The sequence below is a fragment of the Ornithorhynchus anatinus genome, chromosome X2 (assembly GCF_004115215.2).
Source record: "Ornithorhynchus anatinus isolate Pmale09 chromosome X2, mOrnAna1.pri.v4, whole genome shotgun sequence".
Taxonomy (NCBI): Eukaryota; Metazoa; Chordata; class Mammalia; order Monotremata; family Ornithorhynchidae; genus Ornithorhynchus; species Ornithorhynchus anatinus.
This window is the reverse complement of record NC_041750.1, coordinates 24,519,271-24,532,555: the sequence shown is the minus strand read 5'-3', so window position 1 is coordinate 24,532,555 and position 13,285 is coordinate 24,519,271. Positions and strand designations below refer to the sequence as shown.

The 13,285-nt window shown below is 44.8% G+C and overlaps 1 protein-coding gene across 1 annotated transcript in view; it reads left to right on the top strand.

Moving 5' to 3' along the window:
- The first annotated feature begins 1,192 nt into the window (after window positions 1-1,192).
- Window positions 1,193-13,285, top strand: part of DTNBP1 (dystrobrevin binding protein 1) — a 74,567-nt gene continuing 62,474 nt past the window's right edge. The window contains exons 1-3 of the mRNA XM_016227182.3: window positions 1,193-1,359; window positions 8,437-8,490; window positions 11,396-11,446. Coding sequence (XP_016082668.1) covers window positions 1,304-1,359; window positions 8,437-8,490; window positions 11,396-11,446 — 161 coding nt within the window. The 5' untranslated portion in view covers window positions 1,193-1,303. The remainder of the gene's footprint in view (window positions 1,360-8,436; window positions 8,491-11,395; window positions 11,447-13,285) is intronic.

Below are 13,285 nucleotides of genomic sequence, written 5' to 3'. Positions count from 1 at the left end.
TGTGACTGTGGGCAAGTCACTTCACTTCTCTGTGCCTCAGTTACCTCATCTGTCTAATGGGGATGAAGACTGTGAGCCTCATGTGGGACAACCTGATCACCCTGTATCTCCCCCAGCGCTTAGAACAGTGCTCGGCCCATAGTAAGCGCTTAACAAACACCCAACATTATTATTCCAAGTGCTTAGTACAGTGCAATGCACATAGTAAGCGCTCAATAAATACTATTGAATGAATGACTGTATCTACCCCAGCGCTTAGAACAGCGCTCTGCACATAGTAAGTGCTTAACAAATACCCAACATTATCATTCCAAGCGCTTAGTACAGTGCAATGCACATAGTAAGCGCTCAATAAATACTATTGAATGAATGACTGTATCTACCCCAGCGCTTAGAACAGCGCTCTGCACATAGTAAGTGCTTAACAAATACCCAGCATTATCATTCCAAGCGCTTAGTACAGTGCAATGCACAGAGTAAGCGCTCAATAAATACTACTGAATGAATGTATCTACCCCAGCGCTTAGAACAGTGCTCAGCACCTAGTAAGGGCTTAACAAATAGCATTATTGTCATCATTATTATTATTAACAAGTACCATAATTATTATTAGTAGTAGTAGTAAGTACTTAATACAAAGCTTAACAAATAGCATTATTCTCATCATTATTATTATTAACACATACCATAATTATTATTAGTAGTAGTAGTAGTAGTAAGTGCTTAATCCCGGCTCGGCCACTGGTCAGCTGTGTGACCTTGGGCAAGTCACTTAACTTCTCGGTGCCTCAGTTCCCTCATCTGTAAAATGGGGATGAAGACTGTGAGCCCCACGTGGGACAACCCGATTCCCCTGTGTCTACCCCAGCGCTTAGAACAGTGCTCTGCACATAGTAAGCGCTTAACAAATAGCAACATTATTAACATTATTATTAATACAAAGAAACCAAACCCTCAGCCTCCCCCAAAGTGGCCAGAGCCCCTCGCAGGACGGTGCGACGGCAGCTGGCCGCCACCAGGGGGCGCCGTCGGGCGGCCGCCCCGCTGCGCGGTCCGGAGAGCCGGCGGGGGCGCGCCTCCCCCCCCTCCGGCCGCGCGCGGCGCGGCCCCGACCCCGGGCGCGGGCTCGGCCCTCCGGCTCTTCCTGGTTAGTGCGGCTGCGCAGCGGAGCGGAGGGTGAGGGGGGGGGTGGGGAGCGGAGCGGGGCCGCGCCGGTGACAGTTGCGGGCCCGCGCAGGACGAGGAAGAGGAGGAGGAGGAGGAGGAAGAAGAAGCAGCAGCAGCAGCAGCAGCAGCAGCGACGATGTTGGAGACTCTGCGCGAGCGGCTGCTGAGCGTGCAGCAGGACCTGACCTCCGGGTGGGCAGCGGGAGCGGGGCCGCGCGGCGCCGACGCCTCCTCCGCGCGTGCTCCCGGATTCGGGTCCTCGGGTGCTCGGCTCTTCGGGTCCTCGGGTCCTCGGGTCCTCGGGTCCTCGGCTCTTCGGGTCCTTGGGTCCTCGGCTCTTCGGGTCCTCGGGTGCTCGGCCCTTCGGGTGCTCGGGTCTTTGGGTGCTCGGGCCCTCCGGTGCTGGGCTCTTCGGGTCTTCGGGTGCTCGGCTCTTTGGGTGCTCGGGTCCTCGAGGGCTTCGGATCTTCGGGGCTTTGGGTGCTCGGGCCCTCGGGTGCTCGGCTCTTCGGGTGCTCGGGTCCCGGAGGGCTTCGGATCTTCGGGGCTTTGGATGCTCGGGTCTTCGGGTGCTCGGGTCCTCGGGTCGTCTGGAAGGACACCCACTTGGGCCTCCAAGTCCCAATCCCCATTTCACAGATACTCATAATAATAATGTTGGTATTTGGTAAGTGCTTACTGTGTGCAGAGCACTGTTCTAAGCGCCGGGGGAGGTTGTCCCACGGGAGGCTCCCAGTCTTCATCCCCATTTTGCAGATGAGGTCACTGAGGCCCAGTGAAGTGACTTGCCCACAGTCACACAGCTGACAAGTGGCACAGCCGGGATTCGAACCCATGACCTGTGACCCCCAAGCCGGGGCTCTTTCCACTGAGCCACACGTATTTGTTAAGCGCTTACTATGTGCAGAGCACTGTTCTAAGCGCTGGGGGAGATACAGGGTCATCAGGTTGTCCCACTTGAGGCTCACAGTCTTCATCCCCATTTTACAGATGAGGTCACTGAGGCCCAGTGAAGTGACTTGCCCACAGTCACACAGCTGACAAGTGGCACAGCCGGGATTCGAACCCATGACCTCTGACTCCCAAGCCGGGGCTCTTTCCACTGAGCCACACTGCTGTTGGTATTTGTTAAGCACTTACTGTGTGCAGAGCACTGTTCTCAGCGCTGGGATAGATACAGGGTCATCAGGTTGTCCCACGTGAGGCTCACAGTCTTCATCCCCATTTTACAGATGAGGTCACCGAGGACCAGTGAAGTGACTTGCCCACAGTCACCCAGCTGGCAAGTGGCAGAGCCGGGATTCGAACCCATGATCTCCGACTCCCAAGCCCGGGCTCTTTCCACTGAAGTGCAGTGACTTGCCCAAGAGCACAGAGCAGTCGAGGGGCAGAGCTGGGATTAGAACCCCCGACCTGATTTACAGGCCTGTGCGCTGGCCACTAAGCCATGCTGCTTCTCTATCCATCCCAGTGCTTAGTGCAGTGCCGGGCACATAGGAAGCACTTAACACATACCATGATAATTATGATATTTCCCTAATGGTATTCCTTAATGGTATGATATTTCCTTTATGGTATTTCCACAATTCCTTCACAGCAGTGGAGAAGCAGCGTGGCTCAGTGGGGAAAGCCCGGGCTTGGGAGTCAGAGGTCGTGGGTTCTAATCCCGGCTCTGCCACTTGTCAGCTGTGTGACTTTGCGCAAGTCACTTCACTTCTCTGTGCCTCAGTTACCTCATCTGTAAAATGGGGATTAAGACTGTGAGCCCCACGTGGGACAACCTGATCACCTTGTATCACCCCAGCACAGGGCTTTGCCCATAGTAAGCGTTTAAATATCATCATTATTATTGCTAAGTGGTTACTGTATGCACAGCACTCTACTAAGTGCTTGGGAGAGGACAACAAAACAGAGTTGATAGACTAATTTTCTGTCCACAACGAGCTTACAGTCAAGTTTTTTGTTTTTTTCAGGTGTTAAGTGCTCACAGTTTTGTCCATCACTGTTCTAAGCTTTGGGATCGGTACAAGTTAATCAGGTTGGACCTAATCTTTGTCCCACGTGGGGCTCACAGTCCAAATTGGAGGGAGGATTTAATCCCAATATTGCAGATGAGGAAACCGAATCCCAGAGAAGTGAAGTGACTTCCCCAAGGTTCACAGCAGACAAGTAGCAGAGCTGGGATTAGAACTCAGATCCTCTGACTCCCAGGCCCATGCTCTATCCACTAGACCGTGCTGCTTCTCAATTGTTCCCAATTTGAATGAGCAAAAATGACAGTCCATGATCCAGTGGGTTCTTTTGACTTCTGATCATTTTGATCTTTTTGATCTCTGCAGCCCCTCTCCTTTAGGAATCACCCGAGCCAGAGCCAGCAGAGCCTGGAGCTCATCCCGAAAGAGATTGGATCCTTCTTTTGTGCAGTGTTCTAAGCTTTAGGCAGAGAAAGTGTGCTCAAAGCTATGCCAGTCTTCTGGATTATTGCTGAACCCGTCACATCTTGGGCATGTGTTTTTGTGTTGAGAGTTTTTGCTCCCCACATGTTTAAACTTGTAATATTTCCCCACTAGAGGATTTGTTGGCATGCTGTGTTCGTGGATTCACTTTATTTTCTCCTCTTTTGGGTTGGGGAAAACATCTTACTCCATATGGGCCTGTTGTAATCATTAGAATGTAAGCTCTAAAAGGAGGAGTCCTTGTTTTTAGGCATAATGGATTCTGTGAACCTCATCTTATTTTTGTGTTTCTATGTCTTTCTCTTCCTCTTTGTCAGTTTCTGGGCTAATCTTACTGCCTCTTTTTACTCTTAGCATTTCCATGCTCTTGCTCTTCTTGCCCATCTGTCTTCTCCTCACACTCCCCTATTTTCCTCATTTCCTCTCCAAAGCTCATCCCATTTTGGAAAGACAGACTGAGGAGAACCTGGTCAAAGCCTACAAAGTTGGGAAAGGTGTGGACAGGGCAAACCTGTTCCCCAAATTCAATACCACCAGTCAGAAGGATACCTTAAAAGACACTTTCGTGCTGTGGGTAGTAAGCATGTAGGTTTCATAACTACGAGAAACCGTAGGCGTTGTAATTAGCAGTGGAGCCAAAGGGATTGCAATATCCGGCTGGGCAGTTCAGGGTGGTTTGCTAAAGGGGAAATTTGAGATGTTAGGTGGTACTTTCCTAAATGATAGGTTGGAGGTCAAAGAGGACTTCAGAAACAGTAGCGGCCTGGAGTAGCCATTGGTGGGACTGAATGTTGGCCCCTACGTTTAATGGCTTAATCATATTTATTGAGCGCTTAATGTGTGCAAAGCACCATACTAAGGCCCAAACCCCTATTGATAAGCCAGTGCCTTGCCAAACCAGACACGCTACTTTGTCACCTGACAAGTGCCTGACATTTTCATTAAGAGGCTGCACAATCCCTATCTTCAAGAGCAAGTTTGAGCATCATCTGTTGGCAGGACCTTATCTCCGAAGGCAAGGATCACTGTCATCTAAGGGTGGGAAGGCCGATACACCCTTAGGCCCTTCCTCTTCACAACCTGTAAACCGATCGATCAATGGTATTTGTTAAGCGCTTACTATATGCTGTTCTAAGTGCTTGGGAAACGTATAATGCAACAGAGTTCCAGTGAATGGTCGTAGACCACCGGAGAGGGTGAACTTATGGCTGGCCTCAGATTTGGTTTCATATGCCAGGGGCAGTCGTGTGGATGGGACCATCAGTCAGGATCACCTTTCCTGCCAATGTATGGAGAAAGTGAGAAAGTTCTTTGTCTGGGACATCTTCTAAACAGGCCCATTCTGTGCTTGAAGGTCTGTAGCTCTGGTCATCTGGTGTGTAAGTTTGACAGATTGTTTGAAACTGGACACGTTTCTCTATTTTGCTTCTGGCATAGTTTCTTGTGTTAGATTTCCGTTGCAAGTTCCTGTTAGTGAGCTCCTGGAGTTGCATGTAAAGACAAAATTTAAATTAAGTGGAAGCAGCGTAGTCTAGTGGAAAGAACACGGGCCTGGGAATCAGAGGACCTGAGTTTTAACCCTGACTCCGCCATTCATCTGCTCTGTGATCTTGGGCAAGTCACTTGATTACTCGGTGCCTCAGTATCATCATCAGTAAAATGGGGATTAAGACTGTGAGCCTCATGTGGATCATGGACTGAGTCAAATTTGATTAGTTTGTATCTACTCCATTGCTTAGCTCAGTGCCTGACAAATAGTAAGCACTTAAATACAAATTTTAAGTAGATAAATAGATTAATTCTAAGCATGTTTGTTGACTCATTTGGTGTAAAAAGCTGAAGATAACTTCTAGAGAGTGAAACAAGAAGACTTTTTGAAGCAAATGTTTTCTTTGCACAAGCTTGAAGTGAAAGGCAGAAAACTGAAAAATGGTGGAGCACAAAATCAAGAAATCTCTCACCTCCCCACCCTATTTCCTTCTCTATTTCTTCACTGGGCATTTGAGTCTTCACCCTCTAAGCACTGAGATGATCACTTCATCCCATCCCCATACAACACTTATGTACAGATCTTTAAACTCAGTTACTTACCCTATGTGTATTTTATTTTAGTGTCTGCTGCCGTGGCTAAACAGTAAGCTCCTTGAGAGCAGAGTTCATCTATTCACTCTCGTACTCGCCCTAGTACATAGTACAGCACCCAGAGTAAGCACTCAATAAGCAGCAGTGATTGAAAAAGGAAAGTGTGTTGCCCAAAATAGCTTTGAAAAGAAATATCTATCAATTATAGTATTAATAGCTATTATTTTAGTTACTAGCAAACATTATGTCCAAAGAGCTCAAAGGTCGATGCAGATGTCATTTTCCCCAGGTAAGACCAGGTTTGGGACAGGGACTGTCTGTTCGAATTATGTCATATCTACCCCAGTACTTAAGTGCTTAGCACATAGTAAACACTTTAATGAATACCTTAATTATAACATCCTCAAAAGGGTCTCTTTGTTTCCTCAGTTTCCCAAGTGACACTCCTAAAGTTAAGATTCATACATATCTATAAATGGTGTACATATCTGTAAGTTATATATTATCAATTTATGTATATTCATGTCTGAACCTCTAGAATTTCAGCTTGTTGAGGGTAGGGAACGCATCTGCCAATCCTGTTGTATGGGATTTCCCAAGTGCTTAGTACAGTGCTCTGCACACAGTAAGTGCTTAATAAATTCCCTTGATTGATTAAAAGCAAGGCCCGTCTTGGAAGGGAAGACACACTTTGGTTGCTGTGCTGACCACCAGAGACGTCTGCTTAATTGGATTTTTAAAATCTTTTTAACAAATTCCACATAGCTCCTCGATTTCCTACTAAGATGCCTTTCGGTTTCTTTGTTTTCTACAAAGCTTCCAGACTGACGTGATTGTTGCAAACCTAATCAATCAATCCTTGTATTTATGGAGCCCTTACTGTGTGCAGAGCACTCTATCAAGTGATTGGGAGAGTATAGTGTAACAGCGATAATAGACATGATCCCTGCCCTCAGAGAGCTAACCAGCAAGTGTGGAGAGGCAGACTTTAAAATAAATTACAGAGAGGGAAAACAGCAGCGTATAGGGATATAAGCTCTTTGTGAGCAGGGAACTAATCATTCAGTCATATTTATTGAACACTTATTGTGTGCAGAGCACCGTGTTAAGCACTTGAGAGAATACAGTATAACCAACCGAGTTGGTAGACATGTTCCCTCTCCCCGAGCTTCCAGTCTAGAGGGTAAGACAGACATTTAATAGAAATAAATTATGGCTATGTAGATGTGCTGTGGGAAAGTTGTCACTTAGTACAGTGCTCTCTGTACACAGTAGGTGCTCAATAAATGCTGTGGATTGATTGACAGAAGTGCCGTGGGGCTGGGGGAGGTCAATATCACACTGCTTAAGGGATAACACCCCAAGTACATAGAAAATGCAGAAGGGAAGCTAAATAGGGAAACTAAGGACCTAATCAGGAAGGCCTCTTGGAAGAAATGTGATTTTAACAGGGCAGACTGAGACAGTTAAACTAAAAATAAAGTATCGAGTGATAATGATGAATTTGAGGTTGCATATTTGATCCAAATCATGCATTAGTCTTCACTGGTATGAAGCAGACATTAGGCATTCTAATGTGCTTTTAATGGCAGTTTTACTGGTGTGGCTTTGTATTTAGGAAGAGAATTAGACTAGGTCTGTGGAGGGGGGAAGTATCAGTTATAAAAGCTGACAAGCTAATGGGCCTCAGCTTTATTTCAGCCTAGCATGACCAGGCAATACAGAGAGTCCATTAGCTCCACAGCTTTCTCCACCTGGATGCTTGTTGCATCGGAAACCGAGAGGTCCTGGGAGGCGGGAGGCAAGTCTGGCTGAGACACTCTGTCATTCTGCCAGATTACCACAGTGTCCCTTAAAAACTGGAATCATTCCTAATGTCTGGGAATGTCAATTCAGGATAACTTGAATTGGCTTGACTGACTGTTTTAACATAGCTAATTTTTGAGCATTAGATATAGGCTACGGCTAAGGATGTCTTTTGCGTAAAAAGCAGAATAGAGGACTCTATTGTTGGGGAGAGTGTAACAGAGTTGGTAGACACATACCCTGCCCATTATGCTTAGCAGGATTTGCTTTATGGATATAAATGTGTCTTTATCAACAGGCCAAGCGGCATGACATAGGAAAGATATTTAGCCTTGGGCAGGGACTGGAGAGTGTTTGAAATGAGGGGGAGAAAGGAAACTGAATGGTTTGCGTAGACAAATACTCTCCCCACCCTCAAAGCCTTATTGAAGGCACATCTCCTCCAAAAGGCCTTCCTTGACTAAGCCTTCATTTCCTCTTCTGCCTGATTTGCTCCCTTTATTCACCACCCCCTCAGCCCCCCAGCACTTATGTACTTATCCTTAATTTATTTATAATATTGTCTGTCATCCCCTCTAGACTGTAAGCTCATTGTAGCCAGGGAATGTGTCTGACGTACTGTTATCCTGTTATACTGTTCACTCCCAAGTACTTCTTATAGCGCTCTGCACCCAGTAAGCATTCAGTAAATACGTTTGATTGGGATTGAAGTTGGCTTGGAGAGTCCAGACAGTTGTGAAAATACTGGGGGTGGTTTCAGTCTCTGCTGGGAGAGTGAGATGGTTTTAGCGCTTCCTGAAAAGGGGTGAATCATCCCACTCCCTTCACCCTGCTCCCCCATGAGCCCCTGAAATTCGACTGTTGGCGAATTCATCCCCGTAAATGATGACAATTGTAACACTCTCTGTTCTCCTTGAATTTGTAGATTGAAGACCTTAAGTGACAAGTCAAAAGAAGCAAAAGGAAAAAGTAAGCCGAGGTAAGAGTGATCATTATCATTATTATGGTATTTGTTAGGTGCTTACTAGGTGTCAAGCACTGTTCTTAGCGCTGGGGTAGGTACAGCATTAATCAGGTCAGACAAGAGCCCTCTCCCATCTGGAGCTCTTTAGGAAGGAGAACAGGTGCCTTGAATCGGCATTTTGCAGGTGAAGGAACTGAGTCAAAGAGAAGTGAAATGATTTGCCCGAGATCACACAGCAGGCAGGTGGTGCAGCCGGAATTAGAACCCAGTTCCTCTGACTCCGGCCCTTGCTCTTTCCACTAGGCCATACTGCATGAATCCAAACTTTGAAATTTGCTGTGGTGTGAAACCTATTTCAGATGGAAGTGCTCTAGTGATTTATTAATAGCTCGTTGTGAGCAGGGAATATGTCTACCAACTCTGTTGTATTGCACTCTCCCAAGTGCTTAGTTTAGTGCTCTGCACACAGTAAGTGCTCGATAAATACCATTGAGGAAGTATATAGAAGGCAGCATGGGCTGTGGAAGACAGCGAGATCTAGTAAAATGAGCCTCCTGGGAGTAGGGAGATCTGGGTTCTAGTTCCAGCAGTGCCTCTGGCCTGCTGTGTGATCTAGGGCAAGTTATTGAACCTTGCTGATCCTCAGTTTCTTCATCTGAAAATGGGAAACATATCTGCCTTCCCTTGCTCCACCAGGGATATTGTGAGGATAATATAAGGCAGTTTGCACTTTGATTTGCTCCCTTTATTCACCCGTCCCTCAGCCCCCAGCACTTATGTCCTTATCTGGAATTTATTTAATTATATTCATGTCTGTTCCCCCTCCAGACAGTAAGCTCGTTGTGGGCAGTGAATGTGTCTACCAACTCTCTTATATTGTATTCTCCCAAGTACTTAATACAGTGTTCTGCACCCATAGGCACTCAATAAATATAATTGCTTGATTGACAGTTGATGCGAAAGCCTTTTGGAAAAATGAAAGCATTGTGTAAATGCAAAGCACAAGTAATCAATTGTATTTATTGAGCCCCCACTGCAGGCAGAGCAGTTTACTAAGTGCTCGGGAAAGAATAGTAGAATTAGTCGACATTGCTGTTATGCCCCAGGTCATACTTGCTAAAGGAAATAGTGTTCAATGATAGAGTGCTAAACAAGTGTAGTTTTCCCAGGTGGCTTTATGAGAAGCTGCACTTTGGCTCCATGTTTCAGATTGGATTCTTGTCATTCCCTCCTCCAGAAAGCCTCCCCTTTGAAGTCACAGCACCCACTTCATACCCAAGACCCCAAAATGACCAAAACAATATAAATGGATATATTAAAACCCATAAAAACTGTATCGTATCAGGGGGTGGCTGTTCCAACAAAGAGATTTTGAATGCAGTTTTTCTTGTGTGCATATGTAAATACTTCATTTTCAAAGTGTTATCTTTCCATTCCTGTTCTGGGCTAATGGAACCTCATTATCTATGCTTTAATCACTCAGGCGAGGCAGTCAAAATACTTCAAAGGGAAGGGAAGTGCTTAAGCCAAGGAAATTTTGCAGTGTAATCTCGAAGTAAGAGAGCACTGTAAGTAATTCAAGCATTAAAATTCAATCATCGAAATGCAATAACAATTTGTAAAAGAGCTGTAGAGAATATAATGGGGAATGGATGTATGTGATTCCATCCCCAGGAAATTGTATGAAACTTTTTAATTCTAGTGGTGGTTAATGAGAGCCAACTATAATTTCTAACTTCCATTTTTATGAGTCCGAAGGGACTTTCTAGTTTGTCTGCTCCTTAAGGGCAGTGATCACCTCTGCCCATGCTTTTAAATTGCATTCATTCATTCAATAGTATTTATTGAGCGCTATGTGAAGAGCACTGTACTAAGCACTTGGAATGTATAATTCGGCAACTATTAGAGACAATCCCTGCCCAGTGATGGGCTCACAGTCTAAACGGGGGAGACGGACAGCAAAGCAAAGCAGAGCGAAACAAAAACAAGACAACATCATCAAGATAAATAGAATCAAGGCACTCTCTCAAGTGTATAGCACAGGGCTCCGCACACAATGATCATTCAGCTAATACCATTGATTGATGAACAAATTCCTCGATTATTATTTAGAGCCCCAGTCATGTCACTCCAACACCCAAGCTTAGCATCTTTATATTTTATTCTTCTATTTTGCTCTCATAGATATAAGTATATTATTGTTTATAAATTTATTTGTCCAGTCAATTATGTATTCAGTTCTTAATTCCTGATAGATTTATCCTACTTACTGCTCTTATTATTCCTTTTGCTTTCAATCTTTGCAAATAATATTTGTCTTATTATTCTTTTTGCTTTCATTCTTTGTAAAATCATAATATTTTTCTCTGTAAATATAAAACTTCATGCTCCTTGAGGGTAGGAAACGTTTTACTACCGTTGTCCTATTCCAGGCTCTTAGTCCGGTGCGCTAGACTGTAAACTCCTTGCGGGCAGGGAATGTATCTGTTATATTGTTACAGTGTACTCTCTCTGCACACATTAAGTGCTCAATAAATACGATTGACTGACTCCGGCATTCAAAAATGCCATTCATTGATTGACTAGCCTTCAATTTTTCAACTAAAAGTAACATTGAATGAAAAGCACATTGGTATCAAAAAATAACATTGGTTAGTAGAACCCCTGTAGGCTCATTACCAGGTTCTCAAAAAAGCACATCAGTGTCAGTTGCAATATTTTTCCTTCTCAACGTCCTAATACCCAGGTCTTTCTAAAATGGAGTGTTTATCTGGTTCTGCTCCTGTGTCATCACCATCCTCAATGACAGGGTAAAACTCAATTTAGAAGTTAGTAAAGCCAGAATGATATTACATGTAATTTGTATCCTGCAGTTGTTTCATACAGGTACCAAAGCATTAATAAACTATTTCTTTTGCAGGACTGTTCAGTATTTGCCAGATTTCTCTGCTGGATTAGAATTACTCAGCAGGTAAGCTTTTTGTCAGCCTTCCACCAATGCTTTTGTCTTTCCTCCCATAAAAAATATTTAAAATTTTTTATCAGACCTAATCCTAGTTTGGAGTTCTTTCCAGCTGGATTAGTATGCTGTTGTTGATTCATGGTTGGCTTGTTTTTGTAAAAATGCCTCCATGTTTTCAGTTTAAAGTTTATCAGGCTTTTTCTTTCCTCTCCCCGAGCCCAGTGGAGGAGAGCCAGCCTCAATCCTGGGCTGCTTCCTGACCTGGAAACACTCTGGTCAGGGGGTTAAAGGAGTCCACCCACCCTTCCTACCCGAATAAACAGCAGAAAAGAGGCTCACTGAAGCTTGAAGGTTTGAGATTAAAAACAAACAAGAAATACTTTTTGACCCAGCAGAAGGCAAATGCATGGAATTTGCTGCCAAACTAAATCTAACCCATAAATTTAGGGTTAGATGAAATTCACGGACAGGAGATTCAGAATTGACTTTGAAGCACTCAATCAACTTACCCGACTCCTACAGTAACTGGCTGATTTCCTTCTACACACCAGCCTGCTCATGTCATTCTTCTAACACCGACCTACTTACTGTACCTTGATCGCATCTTTCTTGACACCGATCCCTTGCCCGTGTCCTCCCTTTGGCCTGGAACTTCCTCCCTCCCCATTTCTTTGGGACAGATGATCACTCTCCCCATCTTCAAAGACATTAAAATGCCATCTCCTCCAAGGAGCTTTCCCTGACTAAGCCTTCATTTCCCCTGCTCCCCTTTCCTTCTGCATTGCCTGCCCACTCTAGACTGTAAACTTCATGTGGGTAGGGAACGTATCTACCCACTCAGTTGTAGCGTCGGCTTCCAAGCACTTAGTAAAGTGCTCTGCACATACCACCGATTGGTTGATAAGTTAGTACAGGGAAAGCTGTACTAATTCAGGTCGGGGGGGCTATTTGGAGGAGAGGTGCCTTCAGTAAGACTTCGATGGTGGGGAGAGTGATTGCCTAATAATATGATAAATTAGTGATCCCACATTAATATAAACTATGGCTACATACATAAGTTCTGTATGTAAAAAACATTAAAGGCAAGCAGTATGTCCCTGTTGCAGCCAAGAAATCTCAACAGGGTCAAAGATGAATCTTGTCTTAAGACACCAACCTCCTGGGGCAAAGTGTCTCTTTTCTTTTTCCAAACTTTGGTCAGTGATGAGAATTTCAGTGTGTGTGTGAGATATTTGTTTTGAGCAGCCAAGGGGACTGTCTGGAATGAGCTTGACTCAGTCTTTAGAGATATGTCTGTTAAGCCCATAGATTTTTACTTTGCTCTGTTTTTCAAACAGAGCCCCATCTCTCTCTGAAAGCAAAGGACTCTTCATTGCAGGAACTAGATGAATTCAAGCCAATAAATTGTTTCTCCTTCAGGGGGTGTTCATCAAGCTGTCTGGTTTACCAAAGAGTGAGGGTTTTAATAATTAATCAGTGCTGTTTATTGAACAATTACGGTGTGCAGTGCAATGTACTGAGTGCTTGGGAAAGTGTAATACAATAGCATTGAAAGACACGATCCCTACCCACCAGGAGGGATTATTAAAATAAATTTCGGATAGTGGAAATGGCCGAGTGTAAGTTAATATTAGTAATTGCCATGGGGCTTAGGATGGGGTTAATAGCGGTTTAAGTGGAGCAGATCCAAATGCATAAAGTGATACAGAGCAGAAGACTGGTAGAGGAAATGGGGGTTTAATAAGGGAAGACCTTCTGGAAGAGATGAAGTCTTAGACTTTGAAGGCAGGGAGAGAGGTGGTTTGTCAGACATGGAGGAGGAGGGAGTTCCAGGCCAGAGGGAGGATG